The sequence below is a fragment of the Leptopilina boulardi genome, unplaced genomic scaffold, assembly GCF_019393585.1.
Source record: "Leptopilina boulardi isolate dan_hultmark-lab unplaced genomic scaffold, ZJU_Lbou_2.1 LbouV2_322, whole genome shotgun sequence".
In the NCBI taxonomy this organism is placed as follows: domain Eukaryota; kingdom Metazoa; phylum Arthropoda; class Insecta; order Hymenoptera; family Figitidae; genus Leptopilina; species Leptopilina boulardi.
In genome coordinates this window covers 756,244-777,704 of record NW_026137888.1, presented here as the reverse complement: position 1 = coordinate 777,704, position 21,461 = coordinate 756,244, and the positions used below count along the sequence as shown (strand labels likewise).

Below are 21,461 nucleotides of genomic sequence, written 5' to 3'. Positions count from 1 at the left end.
CTTACCTTAATAAACAATTAAAATATATTAATAAATCAATTACAACTTACCTTAGAAAACATATTAATAATTAGTTATGAGCAATATTAAATATAAGCAATAAACATTTAGATAATAATTCCTAATAAATATATTTATTAATAAATAATTAATAGTTAACAATTTTGACAAATTAACAACGTCATCTACTTTGACTTTTTACATCTACGCTTGACTATGTAGTTCAGTGAGTAAAACAGGGATGGGTAGCTCTCTGACCAAGCCAGTTTAAATGGTCGAATACACTACCGTCCGAAATTGTGCGAACTCTGCTTTTTCAACAAGTATAAAACTCTTCAAATCTTCAAAAATATTAAAACTAAAATTTTTTCTTCTTTATTTTATTAAAGTTAATAAAATTCTGAAAGAAATGACACCTTGACAAAGAGAATATGTTAATTTTTCAATTAGATATCTAAGAAAAACCCAATTTTTAATGTTTTTACAATTTTTTTATTTCTCTGGCAAAAATTAATATTTTTAAACGTTCTTAGGCTCATTGAAATCGTATTTTGTTATGCAATTCAAATTATATAAAACAATTCATGTACACATTCTTCCCTAGCGTATGCAAACCATGAAAGTTGGCTCATAAAATGTCAAAAAATTGTGATTAATATTTATATGACAAAAAATGATCAGTAAAATGTATAAATCTTAAATTTACTTACATAAATCAGAGAAGTTTAGAATGATATATTTACTTGATTTTTAAACATTATATTTTATTGTAGAATTAAATTTAAATTTTTTGACATTTTATGAGCCAACTTTCACGGTTTGCATACGCTAGGGAAGAATGTGTACATGAATTGTTTTATATAATTTGAATTGCACAACAAAATACGATTTTAATGAGCCTAAGAACGTTTAAAAATATTAATTTTTGCCAGAGAAATAAAAAAAATAGTAAAAACATTGAAAATTTGGTTTTTCTTAGATATCTAATTGAAAAATTAACATATTTTCTTTGTCAAGGTGTCATTTCTTTCAGAATTTTATTAACTTTAATAAAATAAAGAAGAAAAAATTTTAGTTTTAATATTTTTGAAGATTTGAACAGTTTTATAGTTGTTGAAAAAGCAGAGTTCGCACAATTTCGGACGGTAGTGTAAGTTTTTAAATTACCCGCCAAAATTTAAAATTGATATAGCCCAATTGGGTTAATTAATAGTGGCACCACTATTGGGTGGATAGTAAACTAACTCGACCGGTAAAACAAAATGGTAGCCAAGCCAATTTGAATTGTCAAATAAGTTTTTAAATTTCCCGCCAAGCAGATTTGAATTCGCTAGTGGCGCCATCTGTTGGGTGTCCACTCAACTAATTCGGTCGGTAAAACAAAATGGCGACCAAGCAAATTTGAATTTTCAAATAAATTTTTAAATTTCCCGCCAAGTGCTCTGTCGGTAAAACAGATTCCTACCATACCAACTGGGTTTGAATTCGACCAGCTGCTGATAATGTAGAAATCTGCATTACCGACAGAGCAGTTACCGACTGTGGGTAACTTAGCCGGGATCAGAACCTGTCCTAGAACTCTCCTAGCCATACTACTCACAGGTATCTAAAAGCACCTTTGTTTGTGCTTTCGGAATAAAAAGTATCCTAGCCAAATGCAGCTCATTAGTACTAATGGCTGCCTTTGCTCCTTGTTACTTAATATAATATTTTATCCGACAAGTAAAAAAGGGCATTTTATAAATATCTGAAGACCTGATATAAAGCCATTTAGACGTCTTTCGGATGGACACAGAGGTCCTAAAGACGTCTTTAAGGGGGGGTAAGGTTCATTCGGTGAAAAAAATGCATAATTTTACGAATTTTTTTTGGTCATACAAAAAGAGTTAATTAATTTATTCTTTTTGTATGTAATAGTGCAACATTTGAACAATGTTTTACCAAATTTTCATTGAAAAAGATTGAGAATTGAGTAAGTGACTGTATATCTCCCCCACAAAAAAAGTTATTTTGCGGTGTTCACTGTAACTCGTAATAGAATCAGCAAAAAAAAATCAAAATGCAAAAAATAGCCATTTGTTTCAAATTTTGGAAAATGATCTACTTTTATATAAAGAAACCACCCGTAAATTTTCAGAATTTTTTACAAAATAGTTTAAAAGTTGTATATTTTCAAATTTAACATGCTCTCTTATGGGAAAACCATTATTTTACATCTTTGAATGTAAAAAAGTAATATTAAAAAATAGCCAATTATTTTTAATAATATTTTCCAATAAGGTAAATAAAGAAGCTTCAATAATCAACAAAATTTTTATATATCTTAGATACCTTTATTTATAATGAAAATGATATAATTAGTGAAAAAAACAAGTGTTTCCAGCATGTCAGTAGTAAAGACGCGGCAACACTGTAAAGAAACCAGCAGATCCCGCGTGACTTGAGCAGAAAGATTTGTGACCGCGCGTAAAATTTGAATTCATCATACATTATTTCACTTTAATATTTCAAAAATTACATAATAATTTTTTTTTATATCATTATATTTATTATTTATTTCAAAATTTTTTTATTATAAAATAAAATAAGTCAATAACGACTTTGTTTGAAATGGTTTGTGTGTACGTTGCGCGTTGCGCATGCGTTGGCGCAGCAGAAAGATAGACAGCAGTCACTTTTCTTTGCTGCCAACGTTGAAAAGTTAAAAGTGTTTCATTGCGACGTTGCAGTGAATTTCGGCTTGTTATAAATTGTTATTTTATAGTTTAAAAAATTTTAATTAATTAAAATTCAAGTATATTATGACAAATTTTTAATTATTAAACATTTTTCTTACGTATTTTAATTGATATTTTTGGTAAATTAGAAAATATATTTTCATTAATTTCGTGTTTTATAGAAATTTCCAATTTGAAAAATGAGGAGGAAAATCCAGTTCCCAAAGATAGTCGTAAATTTTCTGATCCTGAACCAGAAATACATCGTATTGATTCTGGTAGGATATAATTAAGTTTTTATTCTTTTTTGGTAAGATTATAATTTTGCAATTATTTGATTGTACTTTATATCTAAAAAATATGTACACTACCATTTCCCGATGCTTTATACAAGTATAAACATTTTTAGAAATAATTATGAACCAAAAAGAATCAATAAACAGTAGTATATGTACATATGAGGCATTCTTCCTCGAACATCCTATTAAAAAATGTTAAGTTCTTTGAGTCATGTGAGTGAGATACGTCCCTCAAGTTTCAGTATTTTTTGCCAGCATTTTTTATTGAGATATATATTGACTTTTCATATTCTAAAATAAATATCTTTTTTGAAAACAACAATACATACTTTTCCTAAAAGTATTACGTTACAAGAGTATTTTTCAAAGTTCTACATAAAATTAAAAAGTTAAGACATTTGAATTTTTTAGTAAAAAATGGTTTTTCTCTTTTTACAAAATAACATTTTTGTGGAGATACAGTCTGTTAAGTAAGAGCGTGTTTAGCGTAACTTGCATATAAATTTACAAAAATTTTTTTTACACATGTAGTTTCTAATCTAGGCTTCTGCGCAATTATCTCAATTATTTTCCGAATGACCTCTAGAGTAAATAATGGTCTGGTACCATACAAACATTCGACCATGTTTTTAGTACACTCATGCTGTTTCACTTTCCGCCAATTCATTGCTAATTTTGATCTGCTTAAGTTTCTAAACCTACTTAGAAGCAAATGGTTTATTGATTTCTCATGTATTTATCAGCATCTTTATTTAGTATTTTTGTTCCTTTATTTCGAATAAGTGATCCTAATCAGCTACCTTAAAAACCTCTAGGCACTAATGTTCATTAAAATCCGTCAATTTTTAAAAATTTTGTCCGACATTTTGAAATTTGGAAATCTAACTTCAGATTTGTAATTAGCGACCTTAAAAAACCCCTAGATACCAAGTTTCATCTGAAATGAACGGGAAAGGAACTGAAATAAGATTGACACAAGATTTAACTGGTCAATAATTATAAGTTTATTGAAAGCAAAATCACTCTTTTATATTTACAAAACGTTTACAATTAAAATGTCCCGAATTCCCGACAATCAACGTGCGCGGTCGGCAACGCTCTGCCTCGTTCCCGCTCATTATTCGCTTTCCCTCCCATTTCCCTTTCGGCAAACATCGTGCCACGTTCGGTATTATGCCCTCTCCTAATGAGATTAGACCCATGCCAAAATTATTCCCCTACACATCAAAATCCATCAGCTTTTAAGAAAATTTCTAAAAAATAAACAATTTTCAACAAATATGACAGTAATTTTGGATCCGCCATTTTTAATTTTGAAAATCTGACTTCAGATTCGTAATCAGCGACCTCTGAAACCCCATTATACCATGTTTCATAAAAATCCATCAATTTTTAAAAAAATTCGTATATCACCAAAAATTTGACATGCTTTTTGAGGTTAGGAAAAAACCCAGACGTGCTAGCCTAAAACGGACACCTGATTCGTTTTCAGCGGCCCAAAATACATGATACTGAGAACATCTAACACCGAAACTTTTTTTTTTTTGTGGGGCTGTCAGATTTCAGTTCACATTTTAAAATCAGCCAAAACAATTTTTTTCTTGTTCTTTAGTGAAAAAAAAGGATACGTATTTTTTTATTTTTTTGGTAGCCAAATTTTCGACTTACCAATTTTCGAAATTTTGATTTTTGGAAAGCAGACCTATTTTCAATAACTTATAACTCGAGAATTATTCATTTTTAAAAAATTAAAAAATTTCACAAAGACAAAAAAGTTCAAATCTTCTTCTTCTTTTAAATAATGTTAACGAAACAAATTTTTTAAGAAAACTTTTTTTGTCTTTGTGAAATTTTTTTAAAATCAACAATTTTCGAGTTATAAGTTATTGAAAATAAGTCTGCTTTCCAAAAATCAAAATTTCGAAAATTCATAAGTCGAATATTTGGCTACCAAAAAAAAATAAAAAAATACGTATCCCTTTCTTTCACTAAAGAACAAGAAAAAAATTGTTTTTGACGATTTTAAAATGTGAACTGAAATCTGACGTGGAATCGCCCATATATAGCTTACTTCACTATAGAAATATGAATTTTATATTGAAGTGGATTATATACATTTATTCTATGTTAACATGTACGCTGACACTGAACAGGTTAAACTTTGTTTAACATGTTATTGAATACTATAATTTGAATTTACAGTTAATAATTTTATCATTATGATGAAAAATAATAATTTATTTTATACCACACATGCTCGAATACCTCGTTTTATTGTGCGTGTGAAGCGGGAAGTAACTCGATGTTTATAGGCTAGGTGGCGGCAGCGGGAGATAAACGCACGGACCCTGCAATATCACTTTTCCCATGGAGAAATCATATTGCAGGGTCCGTGCGTTTATCTCCGCTGCCGTCACCTAACCTATAAACATCGACTTCCTCCCACTCACGAAGTAAGAATAAGGAGTCTTCACTTTGAAGGAAAAATGTCCCCAACTATGGTACAAGCATTCCGGAAAATTAGAATAGTCGGAGGTGGCGTTCGTAACGGGAAAAACCTTAAACTATTGATTTCCCTAATGAAAGTCGTCTGCTATTTTTGAAAAGTATATTATAAAATCACATAATTTCATATTTTTGAAAAATTAAGTAATTGAATAAATAGTAAATGTTAAATATGAAATATTATTTGTATTTAAAAAGTCATTTACAAATTAATTAATTTTATTAATTTTAATGAAGTTCTTTAAAAATTCACTAACTTTAAACTTTTTTTTAATACACATTCTTTAACAATCAACTGTTGTTTTTACAGTACGACGAAAGTTCGAAAGGTAGTTTAGTAATACCTTTCCAATGGTATATTATTTTTTTTGGACAAACTAATTTTCCTACAGGTGAATTTAAGTAACGTCACACCTCGAAAATGTGTTTTTTTAGATTCAGCAAAATTGCACGAAGGAAAAAAATATCCAAAAATATGTTTTTCTTACTTAAAAAACACCTATTAATTAAAAAAAATGTTTCGTACGATTGGCAATTTCACTGTAAACTGGTGTGATTTATGACAATTTGAAGAGTTTTTAAAATGTTTTAAATTATTGAATTTTATTTAAATATGATTAAAAACATTTTTAATACATTTACTTTTATAAAGAATTTTAATAATTTTAAAAATAATTGAATTTCGGAAAAGTCATATATTCGAAAGATTCTTAGATTGAATTAATTCAATTTTAATAGATTTTTAATGGAAACTTTTTTACAATTAAATAGATACAGATTACTGTAAAAACAAAAAAAACAATAGTTGATTGTTAAAGAATGTGTATTAAAAAAAAGTTTAAAGTTAGTGAATGTTTAAAGAACTTCATTAAAATTAATAAAATTAATTAATTTGTAAATGACTTTTTAAATACAAATATTATTTCATATTTAACATTTACTATTTATTCAATTACTTAATTTTTCAAAAATATGAAATTATTTGATTTTATAATATACTTTTCAAAAATAGCAGACGACTTTCATTAGGGAAATCAATAGTTTAAGGTTTTTCCCGTTACGAACGCCACCTCCGACTATTCTAATTTTCCGGAATGCTTGCACCATAGTTGGGGACATTTTTCCTCTAATCGACACATGGAGTGAAGACTCCTTATTCTTACTTCGTGCTCCCACTTAAAACGCACAAAAAACGAGGTATCGAGCATTTGTGGTATAAAAAACATATGGGCCGTGGGTGTAACTCTTGTTTATCGTATAATGTTCTCGAAGTTACACCCTTGGTGCATAATATACTATTTATCTTTTACTTTCAAAATTTTTATTTTTTTTATTTTCCTATTTTTAATTTTTCTCGTCTCATGATAAAATAATTAAGAAGCAATCTGATTTCATTATAATATATTCTTTACATAGAACCAGTTGATTCTGATTCCAATTCAGAAGTAGGTAAATTTACTCCACGAAATAGAAGACCTTTTACCGACCCTGAGACAAAGGATGGTATGAATTCAATATTCATTTATAAAAAAGAAATTACTTAGACCTTTAATCTAATTTCATTAATATATTATAATATTTGTGTAGAACACAGTGAATCAGATTCGGATTCCAATTCAGATATTTGTAAATCTATATATGATGATGGAAAAGGTTTTAATGACTCAGGGACAAATGATGGTATGAATTAAATATTTATTTATAAAAAAGAATGATTTAGAATATTTATCTAATATCATTAATTTTGAAATTTAAATCAAATCTATACTATATATGTATATATATATATATATATATATATATATATATATATATATAAATCGAGTCGTTTTGACGCAAGGAATAAGATTTTATTATAGGGTAAATGCACCACTATTCGGACACTTAAGGATATGATGCTTTGTTTAAAATAATTATTACATTATTATCAATTAAAGGAGTTATTCATGATTAAAATCATATAAATTTGTTACAAATACTTCAGTATTTAATAAAATATAAGCATTTTAGTGAAAAAAACAAAAAAGTTTTAGTAGTCGGACACTATTTCTAATGTCGGACATCAGTCAGACATTATGGATTTATAAAGTAAAAAAAATAGTTTTTAATTGTTTTATGCCGAAAAATTAAATTAAAGCTTATTAGGAGTCAATGGTATAATATGTAAATGTTATAAATTTTATTATTTACGATTATTTATGATTCATCATCACCAAATTTTGTGCACTATATTGTGTATTTAACAAAAAACAATCAAGCTTCCGACTACCGGTATAATTGTCCGACTTTACCTGCATTCACCCTATACCAACTTAAATATTGATATTTAAAAAAATTTTTTTATTAAAAACAAGTTTTTTGAAACATGTTGATAAAATTTTTTGTAGGGTATTTTTTTAAAATTCTTGTGTCTATTTTGAGACATTAATGTGATAAATACATAGAGGTATAAATACATAAATATAAGGCCTCTCAGTAGAAAGAGAAAGATCCACAGGTTAGAGAAAAAGAAATGTTGCGTTAAACCTCTACATGTCTTTTTCTATGGCGACTATTCAAAAAAGGACAGAAGGTGGTTACCTCTTTTTTAGTACGGATCGTCGCCACTTATATTATACCTGCTTCCACTCTATTTATAATATCTCTATGGATAAATAAGCCTACAAAATTTTACCCAAATCTGTCAAAACTTATTACAGTTATTGGGTTAACAAAATAACGGGATCCCCCCAACACACACACACACATGCACGCACTTACGTATTCATATCCGGAGATTTGATCAAGGACTCATTTATAAAACTTAGAGAGAAGCAAAAGGGAATGACTTAGAAAATTCATCTGATTTTAATAATGTACCTAATATTATTTATATATAGAACACACTGAATCAGATTCTGACTCCGATTCAAATATTCGTAAATCTATTGATCGTGAAAGAAGTGATTTTAATGCACTTGAGACAAAGGGTGGAATGAATTCAAGAATAGAGGAACCTAAGACAAAGAATGGTATAACATCAATAGTCATTTATAAAATGGAATGCAGAATATATATCTGATTTTATAAATATATTAATATTTCCGTAGAATACGTTGATTCCGATCCAGAATATGAATCCTGTCCAAAAGTTCGTAAGATTACACACTGTGATAGGTCAGATTTTAAAATCTTGAAAAGAAAAAATGGTATAATAAAACACTTTTAATTAAAAAAAATTATATGAAATTCTCGTCTGCGCAGAACATTTGTTAAATCGATTCTTATGTTCTGCGCAGAAGCGATTTTAAGCTGCAAGCGTATTTATCCAAGTTTTTTATCTTTTGAGTATAACTATTAATAATTAATTCATTATACAGACAGAGAAGATAATGACACTCCATCTGCTAAAGCATCAAGTTATGGTATGGGTATACTTGTTCTTAAATGAATAAAAAATGTGGATGAAGTAAAGATAGTTCGATAAAAATTTTAGATTTCTTGGTTTAACATAAAAAAATATTGACAAGCATAGATTAAATTGTTTGAAAGCCTGATTATTTGACTAAAATTCTATCATAGTTTCATCTCGATTGCAATACAACAATTTCATTTTGACCTTTTTCATGGTTTCATTTTACAGGGCCTACATTTATATACATTGTGGTTATCTAGTCTTGAAACCTTGAAAACCAGAAATTTAACGTAAATTTTGTAATGTAATTTAGAAATTTAAATGTAAGAAAAAATATTAAACGAAAGGAATAAATTAACGTTAATGAAATAGATAAATATATTAAAATTATAATTATTGGATTAATTAAAAAATTAAGAGACATCATAAATTAAATCTTTAGAATAATATCCGGATAAGAAGGGAAATCGAAACCGAAGACAAAAATGTCTCAATTAAAGACACCTGTTTTTACAGTGCGGTTGCCTTGAAAGCTCAAATTTTTAATATTGTTTTTTCGTATTAATTTATCATACATCATAATAAATGGCGCGCTATTTGCACGAGCTGTTTTAACAATAAAACGACAATGTATCTTTATTTCATCCTTCCTTGTTGTTAAATTTCATGATTTCAATTAAATATTTAATTTTTAATATATCAGAACCGACCTTGTCACGTAAACATAAAATTAAGTGCTACTTTTAATCTTACAGTTAGCTTGACATAAGTTTTTGTAATTAATGACAAGAATTTTTTATGTAATTCTTTATAAACCACCTAGAGGACACCGGGGTTACCTGGCGCATTTTTTACTTTTTTTTGTTTAACTAATTCATTTTTGCTTTTTTTAGAACCTCATTGTGCAGAGAACTTGCTATGACATCTCAGCTTTAATTTAAAAAAAGAAAAGTTGCGATATATTTTGTTTTGTTTTTTTTATAACAATTTGTTTGAAGCTGTGCAAAGTGCGCCAAGCAACCCCGGGCCGGGGTTGCCTGGCGCACCACCCGGGGTTGAATGGCGCAGGAGAGAAATCAATTAAATCATATGATTTAAAGTTTCAACAATATATGAAACAGAGAAATAAGTCTTATTCATCTATTATTTTAGAATAAAAATATTTGGAAAATGAGCATATTTAATTGAAATTTAAAACATTTGTTTTGAAATGTCAAAATTATAAAAATTTGGCTAAAAAAGTCGTTGCAAATATTTATGAAAATCGCATTTTTCAGTTAAAGTTTTTTAAAACGTATTACTCTTTGTTCCTACTCATGTATAAATTCAGTAAAATTATATTTCACTAAATCCATTTATAAAAATTTTAATTAAGAACACGTATAATTAAATTACTTTCTTATAATATTAATTTTCAATGACATAAAGTTTTATAACATAGAAGTTTTTCTTTACTTGTAAAAAAAATAATTATCTTTATAAAAAATTAATAATAAAGTATTAAATTTAACCTTTTAATTTAAATTTTTGAGATCGTTTGTGGTATCTGAATTTTATAAAACAAAATTTAAATTCAAATTTTGATCTTTCATAGTATATCTGAACCATTTTATTTATAATTAAAATACAAATGCCGTGATAGGACTCGTGAGCGACGCTAAATTATACAGCAAATTATCGATGTGGTAGATTTCTCTTCGTTTAAAGCAGCGTCTACAATAAGCGCGTCGGACGTGTCCGACCGGTCGCGACGCGGACGTGCTGACGTCACAGACGCACTGCTACCAACTATGGCAACTTTGCAGCTTGTCAGTGACAAATGTTCCATAATAATATATTAATAAAATTAAAATAATAAACATTTACACTTATTAAAATAAAAGTTTTAATCATCATATTTATTTAAAATTATTACATTTGATTTATCATTTTTTTTACAAAGACTTTAATACACAATTTATTGTTGCAATTTTGTGGAAAATAGTAGACAAATATTTGCTACATAGAAAATATAACCAAACATTATATACAGTTTTTTTTATTTTAAACTTTAATTTTCTGTGGTATCAAGAAACAATAATTTTTTATTTTTTATACCATTTAATAATTTAAAATTTAAAAATTCAATTATTTTATAAGTTAAAGAAAATAAAATTCCAGTAATTTTTAAAAAATTTTCTGCTTTTGCCATATTTTTCACTACTTGCACCATTTGTCATTTTCAATATATCATAAAATTTTTGAATAAATTCAAATATAATTGGTTTTTTTCATGTTCTTATGTTAATATTTTAAAGGTATTTTAAATGTCGAATGATAAACATTTAGAGGTTTTTTTTTGTTAAATGAAAATTATACTAAAAAAGATTTAAAAAGTTTGAAAAGTTTTTTCATTTTGACAATAGTCTTGTAAAATATATAATACTTGATATTACTTATACTTTTTAAAGGAAAATCATTTGAAATAAATTTTAAAAATCATTTTTTCGTTAAAACAAATGATTTCAAATTTTTAGAATTTTTTTGGTGTAACTTTGACGTTTAGTATTTTTTAAGAAGAAAGATAATATAAGTGAATGTTTAGAAATAATTGTTATTATATAAAAAAATTTGAATCCTAAGAACTTAAAAAACCGTGTATTATTTAAGAAATTATTAAAAAATTTATGAAACATTGAAGAGGATAATTTTATAAAAATAGTTTATTAAAACATTGACAAAATGTTTTATTTTACACGTTTATTAAATTTTTCAATCCATTTAATATAGAAGGGACTTTTTAGTTCAGGACACCTTCTTCCGCTATAAAATAATCTGACAATATTTCTCTTTGTTGGACAGCAACCAGAGGAATCTCATAATTTTCTTCAACTACAAGATTGTCATTATTATTTATGTTTTGTCCTGGATTTTCGGGAAAATACAATCTATCCCCTTCGTCCAAAAGTAGTTCTTCAGTTAAAAGAAAATTATGAAGACAAACCAATGCTTTTACTACATTTATAGAAGTTTGTAATTTGAAGTCCAAGCTTCTTTGTAAAATTCGCCATTTTGATGACAAAATTCCAAATGCATCTTCTATGCAGTTTCTTGCTCTTGATAGCCTGAAAATGTTACTAAATAATGATTGCATATTTCATATTGTCCGGGTGTTCAGTAGTCTGGGAACGAAATTAGAAGTCAGAGAAAAGTAAAATTATTTTTTTAAAAATCAATGAAGAATTCAAGTATTGCAAATTTTTTCAAGAAAAAGTTCAAAATAATTGCTGAGAATTTATTTTTGAGTTAGATTGATTTTTAAAATATGTTTAGTTCAAGCATTGAGATCTTTTCTAATTTAAAAATTATTTAAAGCATTTTACTAAATAATTTTCAAATAATTGAGATTATATAGGTTTCTTTAAAATAGACATTAAAAGTTTTTACTATTTTAACTTCGTAATTTTACTGTAAACTTTAATTAAATTAATTGCCTAAAATAACTTTAAAATATGCTGAGAAAAAATGTACTAAAATTTTTTATTAAAGAAAAATTTATTTTTATTTTATATATAATATAACATTAAGTTAATAAAAAATTTATTTGTCAAACAAATTTTAAATTACAATAGTTCAAGAAAAGAATGTGATAGAAAAATTAAGAAATTTTTTTTTAAGTCTTGCTGTACACCCTGATTATGTCTGAAAGTAATACTTTATAAATATTTTATCAGTTTACCTGTAATTGAATGTTCTTCTTCTTTCATCTAACCCACGATCTCTCGAATAAGGCCTCATCATAAAATTTTCAAGAAGAAAATTTTCATCACCGACGAAAGAGTGTGGGAGAACAATATTTGTTCTAGGTAGAGGAGCATTTGGCGGTAAATCTATTAAATTATTTTTTAATGCAGTATAAAAATCGGTGTACCTAAACGCAGATATATCACTGACAGATCCGAAATCTCCTACGTCTATCCACGTGAACCTATAAAAAGCATCACAAATTGCCAGTAACTTGAAACTGCAAAATTTTTTGTAATTGAAAAATAAGGTTCCAGAACGAGGAGGTTTTTTAATGCGGATTTCTTTCTCATCGATTGCTCCTATACAATTGGGAAAATTCCATTTTGTATGAAATCCACGAGCCACGACTTTCCAATCAAAAGAATTTTTTCTTGCAAAATAAATAGGAAATAAACAATCATAAATAACATCACATACTTCGGCAATTATTTGGTATGATGTTGATTTACCAATCCGAAAGAAAGCAGATGTTGTTTTATGACTATCCCCGTTACCTAAGTAACTGAAAATGAATAAAATTTAAAAAAAAATTAATGAACTTACGTTAATAATAATAAATATAAAATTAATACAATTGAAATAAAACTGTATACGATACATGAAATATTTCAGTCATTTACTATTATTTTTTTAATAAAAAAGTTTGTTAAAATGTACCTACTTTTTTTTAACAGAAAATTATTAAAATAAAAGGTCTTACGAATAAAATATGATTGATCACAAAATGTGTCAAAAAATTTTTGAAGCAGATAATTTTTCATTTTATAAAAATAATTCTAATAAACAAAAATTTTTCCTAGTATAATTTCTCTTCCATTTAATTAAAAATCGTATTCTTTAATTTCATGTAAATTACAGCTTTCTTCATTTAAAAACTAATTCTTTATTATTTAAGATGTACGATTATTGTAGTATAAAACTTAATTTTAAATAACATTTTGTGTCAAATATTTATTTAGAGATATGAAAATTTGATCAAGGACAATTGTAAATTTTAAAATTCTGTTTAACGAAAATTGTCAACAATAAACAAAAATATTATCTTACAGCTATGCAAGAAAAAATTAATACAAAGGTTTATTATTAACAGTAATGGACAATATTTTTAAAAAAATAATCTTTAAGATATAAAATATTAATCTTTTCTTATTTCTTGAACATTATACATAATTGAACTGAATTCTTTAATCAAAAATAAACAAAAAAAATTTACAAAAAATTTATATATGAAAGAAAACAGTTTATCATATTCTTACTTTAATGTAATTATCAAACGAAGCCGTTTTGATAGGGGTCTCCTTTTACTTCTTTTAATTAGCCTGTGTCGAATAAGTCCATATAGAGTTTCAAATTGATGAGGTGTCATCCTTGTCATGTTGTAAAATTCCTCATGATCATTTTGAGCAAAGTAAATAAAAAGTGTTTGGTAGGCACCAAATAAATCGCGCATTTCATTTGTAATGTGACGTTTCACCCACCAACGTCTAAATCTTAATTTTCTATTGCACCATTGCATGTACAAATGCATAAGATTAAACCACTGAGCAATTATTGAAAGTAAAAACATTACAACAATCATTCTAAACTTCAATATTTAAATTTTAAAAGAAAACAGTGTAGCAGTGTCAATATGACTTTAAGTACTTGTATCGTGATTTAAAGGAGAATTTAGAATAAGTGTCATTATTTAGTAATGGAGAATTTACATGTATATAGAAAAAAAATTTCAATAATGTTTTCGACGTCAATAATATTGATTGATTGTCCAAAATCATTCAAATTTTTGACTACCAATGAAAATTGTCCATGTCAAAAAAAAAAATTTTTTTTAACAAAAATTCAATAAAATTAAGTAAAATTAAAACATATCTTTTAAATGTTAGAAAATATATTTTTTTTTAAATTATGGATGAATCATTAATTAACTTAATTGCATCTAAATTTTAGGATATTGTTCATATATAATTGACATCCGATTATTTCCAGAAATTTCAAGTTATGTATGATGTTCTAGAATATTCTGAAAACATTTTAGGGATAAATTATTTTTATAAAATCGCTTGGTATCCCTATGACGTCAGTTAAATATTAGATGCTATGGGGTAATTCATTGAAAGTAATTAATATAGAATATACAAATTATAAATTTTTGTTGAAAAATAAATTTTATTTCAATAATTTTTACTATACTTAAATTACAAAAAATATTTTGTTTAACAATAATAATACTTTTATGTTTTAGAGATATCAATTTTTTTTAAAAATTATGAAATCATCATAATAAATGCGATATATACTTTTAAGAAAACTGTTTTCTTCTTCAAAACGTAAATTTTTAAAAAAAGTAAAATAAAACGTAATGCAAAAGTAAGATAATTCAGCTTAATTAAAAGCATAATTGTTCACAATAAAAAATTTTCTACACATTAAGACATATTGAAATTATATGCATTATATTTAAAAACAATTTATCAAGAATTTATTCCAAGAATTCTTCGAGTATATCAAGAATTAAAGGGAACAGCTCTTTTTGATCAGCAAGAGAAAGGTTTAAATATTCTCTTTTAAATATATTGAAAAAACCGTCATTATTTCCAGTATCAGGTACATTTTTCTTATTTATATGTTGTTCTTTAGTGCATTTTATTTGATAAGCTGACATTTCCTTTTTCAATTGTATATATTCTTGAAATTGAGTTGGAACACTCGACAGACTGGCCGCAACGTCTGAAATTTTTTTCAAAATTGATTTGCTATCTTCATCTTCTTTTTCTTTCTTTCTTTTTGCAAAGTCATCCCACGCTGGTACAACCATTCGTTGAATTTTAGCATGTTCTGAAATTTTTGAAGGTTGGTTTTGCTTTTTTCTTTTAAGGGACTCTTGGAACATTGAAACTGCTACAGGTACTCTTGAATTAGCTCTTATTCGTGAAACAGAGCCGGAAATTGAAGGTAAAGTTTCCGAAACATCTACTACTTCAACACATTGATTAGGAGTTATAAGCGATACAGAACCAACATTTGAATGTAAGGATTTCGATGAATCTAGTTCATCTTCTTCTGAACATATTAATGATGACGATTCTGGTGAGCTATTTGGGGGAGAAGATGGTATTATTTGCACAGATGCGTCACAATTTGACAAAGATGTTGTAAAGTTATTATAATCATTTATTGCATTTAATGATGAAGGTTGTGACTCCTGTTGTTCTATACATATTGGCATCGAGATAGAATTAACTGGAGATTGTGACGAAGTTGTCAATAATGGAGATGCAAATGTGATTAAAGTTTCTTCTGAAAATTCTTGCGAGGTCATCATCAATGTTGCATTTTTTGACATGCTTCTTGTTGATTGTTTATTACTGTAATAAATTTTTTTTATTTATTTCTATAATTAAAATTAACTTTTTATCTCTAAGTAAGTAAATACACGGAAAAAAATTTTCTGTAGAATTTACAGAAACTCCTGCGCCATCTACTGATGTTTCTCCAAATAGAGAAATATGTTGAATCATTGGCATTAAAATCTGTTAATTCTACAAGTTTGAGCTACAGTTCTTAAAAACTGTTGAGTGACCAAATTATGTATACTATATGGGGATAATATATATTTGGTATAGAGTATTTCTTATAGGTTATATTCTCCTCCGAATACATTAAATTCGCGGAACACTATTGTATAAATTAGTATAACTTCTATGTAAATAAATTCATCCTTCAATAATTTTCTAAAAAAAAAATGAGGAGCAAGTTTTCAAAACTTATGATAAATCCACTTTTTCTTATGTCGAGAAATTGAAACAAACGACTTTTCTCACTTAATCACTACAGTTAATTTTAAAATAAAAAATTTGTAATAATTTATTTCTATAATAATGTTTATATACTTAAGACGTTTCCTTTTTAATTAAACTTTCTTGACGACACTATGATAATAATAAAAACACTAAATTCGCCTTAACCTCTCGCACTCAATCGTACTCAGCCTTAGTCGAATCACTGCATTGTTTTCGCGCATGCGTTAAATCCTTATAGAAAATATCTGTAGAATTAACAGATTTAGGAACATGTAAAATCTCTAAATCGACGTTAAAGACTTAACAGAAAATTTTTTTCCGTGTAATATAATTAAGTAAGTAAAATACTTTTTGTGATGAATATGAGGTATCAGAAACTCTAAGTCTTGGAAAAAAGTCCACTTGCTATAATTTCTATTATGACATCTAACAAATTTATCACGAAGATTTTTCCATTTTTTTTTATAATCTGTAGAAAAAAATTTTTAACATTAAAATAAATAACTAACTAGAAATAATAAAATAAATTTTTCAATGAAGAGGTTATATATTTAACTTCTTTTGGTTTTGATATTCAAATATAAGTATTTATTTTTCACGTATTCTTGATTTGACCTTCATTAATGATAAAAATTTTTTTTCATTTTTGACTGAAAAAGTAACGGTACTGTATTTTCTTGCTTGCAATAAAATAATTTAACCGTTTCATTTATCATACTTATTATAAATTTACTACTTTAAATATAATACAGTAATTGTATTAATTTAATTAAACTTAAAACATATTTCAATAAAACAATAATTGAACGTACCTTTAAAATTAAATTTACGCGTTTCCATTATTTTGCCTAACTTATCCCACATTTCATTTCTTTCTTTATCACCAGATATTCTCTCACTAGAACTGTAAACCCATTTATTTTGTTTTACAATTTCGATAAAGGATCTAATATCCTTATCACAAATATTATTTGCCATTGTTTTATTTCAACAAATTCAACACATAAACTAGCGAAGCAATAAACAGAAAATGGTAGGTGTAGTTTGATTTTCACATAATATGGAAAGAGTATTCTGAAGTAAGGTATTTAATTAAAGCATGAAGTATATAGTTTTGTAGATTAGTAAATTAAATTTAAAATTAAATTCAATTTACAATGTCTTCAGATGTAATATTTTGATTATTTGAAGACTATACTCATGTGATTGTACCCTAAGCCATAAACACTTAAATGTAAATACATATGATGACACACTGTAGTGTGTAATTTTATCTGACCACGCGATTATTTAATAGTGAAAAAAATTCGAGAATAGGCTGTTTAAAAAAAGTATAAATCATGTCTCAAATTCCGCAGGATGTTTCTGTTGATGAAATAATAATTTTTCTTGTAAAAGAACGTAGCTATTTATATGATAAATCATCATATAGCTACAAAAATAATGACAAAAAGAATAACGCTTGGGAGGAAATAGCCCAACAAGTGTTTGAAATAACAGGAACACCAATTACAGGTATGTAAAATCTACTAATATGTATAACTTAAAAAAAAATTAATCCTTTAATTTAAATTATGTTATATTTAATTTAATTTTAGATAAATTTCTTAATGTTTTGTCAATAAACTATGTATGTAATTAATTAAAAGTTAATTATAAGCCAAAAATTCTGAAAGATTAAATGAACAAAATATTTTTTTCAATATATAAATTATTAAAAATTATAATGTCAATGTAAAATAAAACAGTAAATTAACAATTATTAAATTAAAAACTTCTTTTTAGATATTTAAAATAATATTTTGTAATAAAATTCATAATTACAAAAGTTTCAAAAAAAATTTTGTTCATTTAAACGTTAAAAACTTTTAGCTCATAGTTAATTTTCCTACAACCAAAAATTTTCAAAGTCAATACTTTAGTTCTGATGTTTGTTTTTATTATTCTCTCATTCAATGTGCTTAATAAACGTATTATTGTACTGTTTGAAGGTTAATATATTGTTCTAATAATATTAAAATAAAAATAAATGATCATATTATTGTACATAATAAATTTATAGAAAACTACAAAATATTAACATTTTGAAAAACAAAATATATCATAAAAATTAATTTTCAAAAACAAAAATTGTCTTCTATTAAAATTGATGAGACATCAGTGACTTTTAATACTACTTTGTTTATTTTTTTAAAAAATTAATTATTTATAAATAAATAATAATAAATAAGTTTATTATCATGCATTTTCTCATTACTACTTAATAATATATTTTAAAATATTTTAAATATTTTTTATATAAAGATTTTTTATATAATATAATATTGATATGTGTTATAAATGTTATTATATGTTTTCATGTTGATTACCTCTTTACGCATATTATCTTTATAGCTGAAAAAGCCAAAAACAAATGGGAGTACTTTAAAACAAAGTACAGTGAACAACGTAAAGATATAGCAGTTTACATCCCATCAGGGTCAGCAGCAACTAAAAACCCGAATATTAAGTGGAAATATTACAATTGTATGCTCTTTTTAGAGAAACATGTTACTCATCGACAGTGAGTATAATAAATCTAAGTAATTGATCAATTGTTTTTAATCTGGAAAATGTGACTATAATATTTCTAAATAATTAAATTTTATAATATGTTAAAATTTTATGTTTTCTAAGTTTATTATATTTAATAATGTAATGTACATTTTATTTGTTTTTAGATATTATTAATAAAAATTATAAGGTTCATTTTTTATAAATCTTAAAATATTTAAAAACTTTACTAATTAAACACTACTGAATATTATATTGTACAATAATTGTTAAATTATTTCTAATTAAAATAAGTGAATTCTCCTATTTAAAATAGGTGATTTAAAAACTAAATTTTGAAATTTATAAAAATATTATTTTTCATTTAACAGAACAGACAGTTCCTACAAATTAACGGACGATGAATGGAAAGGTGAAGAAAAAAACGATATAAACGGTACAATAAAAGAAAGTTTAATTTTTGATGGTAAGTAATATCAATTTTTTATTCTTTTCTAAATTTTAATAAGGTTGCTGGAAAATGTTATATTTTTAGAAATATTAAATAAATTATGTTAATTAAAAATTTTTAATTCTAAAAATTATTATATATTTTAGTACCTATAGCAAAAATAAAATCTTGGCAATAATAAAAATTATTATAGATGATCTTAGCTTTACATATTGACATACTTATTCATAAGTATGTAAATTTAGCTATTACATTTTTTTATTCACAATTAACCTAAATGATCATATTTAAAAAAAAATAAAATAAATATTCAAACAATTTATTTCAGATAAAGAAGAAAATCAAAATATAGAAGAGAAAAGATTAAATTGTCAAACAATTGATTATTTGTCTGCTTTCAAAGAAACATGGGTGAGAATACCGCAGTCGCAACGAAAGAAATGTTTCTTTAAATTAATTGAAATTATTGAAAACAAACAAAAAAAATGAAATAAATAAAAAATAGTATTGACAAAAATTCATTTACAGTTTTTAAAAAAGGAATTTAATAAATAACATTAATCTTGACAAAAATAGTTGTACATTTCTTTAAAAAAATGTAATAATTAAAAATTATTATTGACAAAACTACTTGTACAGTTTTTAATGAATCATTTAAAAATTTTTAATTAAAATAAATTTATTAAAAAATGGAATAAAAATTTAAATAAAGAAGTATAATTAATTAACCTTGGCGTTTCACTGACAAGCTGCAAAGTTGCCATAGTTGGTAGCAGTGCGTCTGTGACGTCAGCACGTCCGCGTCGCGACCGGTCGGACACGTCCGACGCGCTTATTGTAGACGCTGCTTAAGCGCGCCAGATAACCCCTGCCAAAACGCGCCACCTAACCCCGTATGTATTTTTTATATATTCACTAATTTTTTATTAAAAATATTAATGTAAATCAAAAATTTCTTTCTATTTCTTAAAAAGAAATGTTTAGAGCTCAAAACTTGATATTTAACCTTTTCTCAAAACCATTTTTTAAAAAGATATAACAAAAAAATGAAGACGTTAAAAATTTACTTTGCAGTACCAAAATCAATTATTTAAATATAAAATCTATAATAATCAATGAATAACAATGAAATTTTGTACAAAGTTATAGTTAATCAAGTGGATTAACTTGAGTAAGGACTGAAATTAATTGGAATGAATACTTTTGAATAAACTCAAGTGCGCCAAGCAACCCCTGCGCCAAATAGCCCCGGTCTCCCCTATATATAAATAACTTAATGATTAAATTATTAATTTACCCTTTCCACCCTACTTAAGCGTTATGTAATTTACGGATATTATATCCTATTAACCTCTTTACAATGACTGACCTCTATAATACACATTATTATATTTATAATATAATATATTACAATATAATATATATAATACAATATAATATAATGTAAATTATTATAAATAAAAAATTCTAAAGTTTTTGAGATCACCAAATCCAAATCTTTATGCAAGATCAGAAAATTGAAATCGACATAAAAATAATAATTAAATAGTTCATTAATTTTTTGTCTTGAAAATTTCGTTAGGGGTAGTCCATAAACAACTTAGCCCTGCAGGGGGAGGGGGGGGGTCAAGCTATGTGCTACGACAAGACGAAAAATGGCGCTAATGTATGAAATAGGGTGCTTCATAGGGGGGAGGAGGGGAGTTCAAATTCTCAAAAAAGTGGGTTATGGACGACCCCTTTTCACTGCACCGTGTATCGCATAATTTATAATAATATAGTGAAGCGTTATTTAGTTGATGTTCTTAAGGAATATTTACTTTTATAGATGCTGCATCACCCAATTTGTTATCAAAAACGCAAAGGAAAAGAAAACTTTCTCATAATGGTATAACTTTAATGATTTTTTTACTTTATTGAAAATTTCTCGAACATATTTTTATGCAAAACACACTG

The 21,461-nt window shown here is 25.9% G+C and overlaps 4 protein-coding genes across 4 annotated transcripts; 2 read left to right on the top strand and 2 right to left on the bottom strand.

Annotated features, from left to right (window-relative positions):
* Positions 1 to 241: 241 nt before the first annotated feature.
* On the top strand, positions 242 to 8,951 carry LOC127284296 (clumping factor B-like). The gene is made up of 7 exons (XM_051309684.1): positions 242 to 245; positions 2,900 to 2,995; positions 6,938 to 7,024; positions 7,109 to 7,201; positions 8,401 to 8,532; positions 8,611 to 8,655; positions 8,881 to 8,951. The coding sequence occupies exons 1-7, from the start codon at positions 242 to 244 to the stop codon at positions 8,949 to 8,951; spliced, it is 528 nt and encodes a 175-aa protein (XP_051165641.1).
* Positions 8,952 to 11,453: 2,502 nt separating this feature from the next.
* Positions 11,454 to 14,322, bottom strand: LOC127284273 (putative nuclease HARBI1). The gene is made up of 3 exons (XM_051309647.1): positions 13,958 to 14,322; positions 12,634 to 13,203; positions 11,454 to 12,019 (listed from the first exon to the last, which is right to left on the bottom strand). Exons 1-3 carry the CDS (start codon positions 14,278 to 14,280, stop codon positions 11,695 to 11,697), a joined length of 1,218 nt encoding a protein of 405 aa, XP_051165604.1. The 5' UTR covers positions 14,281 to 14,322; the 3' UTR covers positions 11,454 to 11,694.
* Positions 14,323 to 14,853: 531 nt separating this feature from the next.
* LOC127284274 (uncharacterized) lies at positions 14,854 to 17,574 on the bottom strand. Its single transcript, XM_051309648.1, has 3 exons — positions 17,314 to 17,574; positions 16,850 to 16,970; positions 14,854 to 16,066 (listed from the first exon to the last, which is right to left on the bottom strand). The coding sequence occupies exons 1-3, from the start codon at positions 17,477 to 17,479 to the stop codon at positions 15,181 to 15,183; spliced, it is 1,173 nt and encodes a 390-aa protein (XP_051165605.1). The 5' UTR covers positions 17,480 to 17,574; the 3' UTR covers positions 14,854 to 15,180.
* Positions 17,575 to 17,734: 160 nt separating this feature from the next.
* Positions 17,735 to 20,030, top strand: LOC127284275 (uncharacterized). The gene is made up of 4 exons (XM_051309649.1): positions 17,735 to 18,016; positions 18,896 to 19,064; positions 19,426 to 19,520; positions 19,834 to 20,030. Exons 1-4 carry the CDS (start codon positions 17,842 to 17,844, stop codon positions 19,992 to 19,994), a joined length of 600 nt encoding a protein of 199 aa, XP_051165606.1. The 5' UTR covers positions 17,735 to 17,841; the 3' UTR covers positions 19,995 to 20,030.
* The last annotated feature ends 1,431 nt before the right edge of the window (positions 20,031 to 21,461 follow it).

Coding starts and splice junctions, on each gene's coding strand:
- LOC127284296 (XM_051309684.1), top strand. Junction 8,533..8,610: donor GGAACCTAAGACAAAGAATG/GTATAACATCAA, acceptor ATATTTCCGTAG/AATACGTTGATTCCGATCCA. Junction 8,656..8,880: donor TGAATCCTGTCCAAAAGTTC/GTAAGATTACAC, acceptor TTCATTATACAG/ACAGAGAAGATAATGACACT.
- LOC127284275 (XM_051309649.1), top strand. CDS start 17,842: ATGTCTCAAATTCCGCAGGATGTTTCTGTTGATGAAATAATAATTTTT. Junction 18,017..18,895: donor AACAGGAACACCAATTACAG/GTATGTAAAATC, acceptor TTATCTTTATAG/CTGAAAAAGCCAAAAACAAA. Junction 19,065..19,425: donor AAACATGTTACTCATCGACA/GTGAGTATAATA, acceptor TTCATTTAACAG/AACAGACAGTTCCTACAAAT.
- LOC127284274 (XM_051309648.1), bottom strand. CDS start 17,479: ATGGCAAATAATATTTGTGATAAGGATATTAGATCCTTTATCGAAATT. Junction 16,971..17,313: donor GCGTAAATTTAATTTTAAAG/GTACGTTCAATT, acceptor TTTTTTCTACAG/ATTATAAAAAAAAATGGAAA. Junction 16,067..16,849: donor CCTCATATTCATCACAAAAA/GTATTTTACTTA, acceptor AATTTATTACAG/TAATAAACAATCAACAAGAA.
- LOC127284273 (XM_051309647.1), bottom strand. CDS start 14,280: ATGATTGTTGTAATGTTTTTACTTTCAATAATTGCTCAGTGGTTTAAT. Junction 13,204..13,957: donor CGTTTGATAATTACATTAAA/GTAAGAATATGA, acceptor ATTCATTTTCAG/TTACTTAGGTAACGGGGATA. Junction 12,020..12,633: donor AGAAGAACATTCAATTACAG/GTAAACTGATAA, acceptor TAACATTTTCAG/GCTATCAAGAGCAAGAAACT.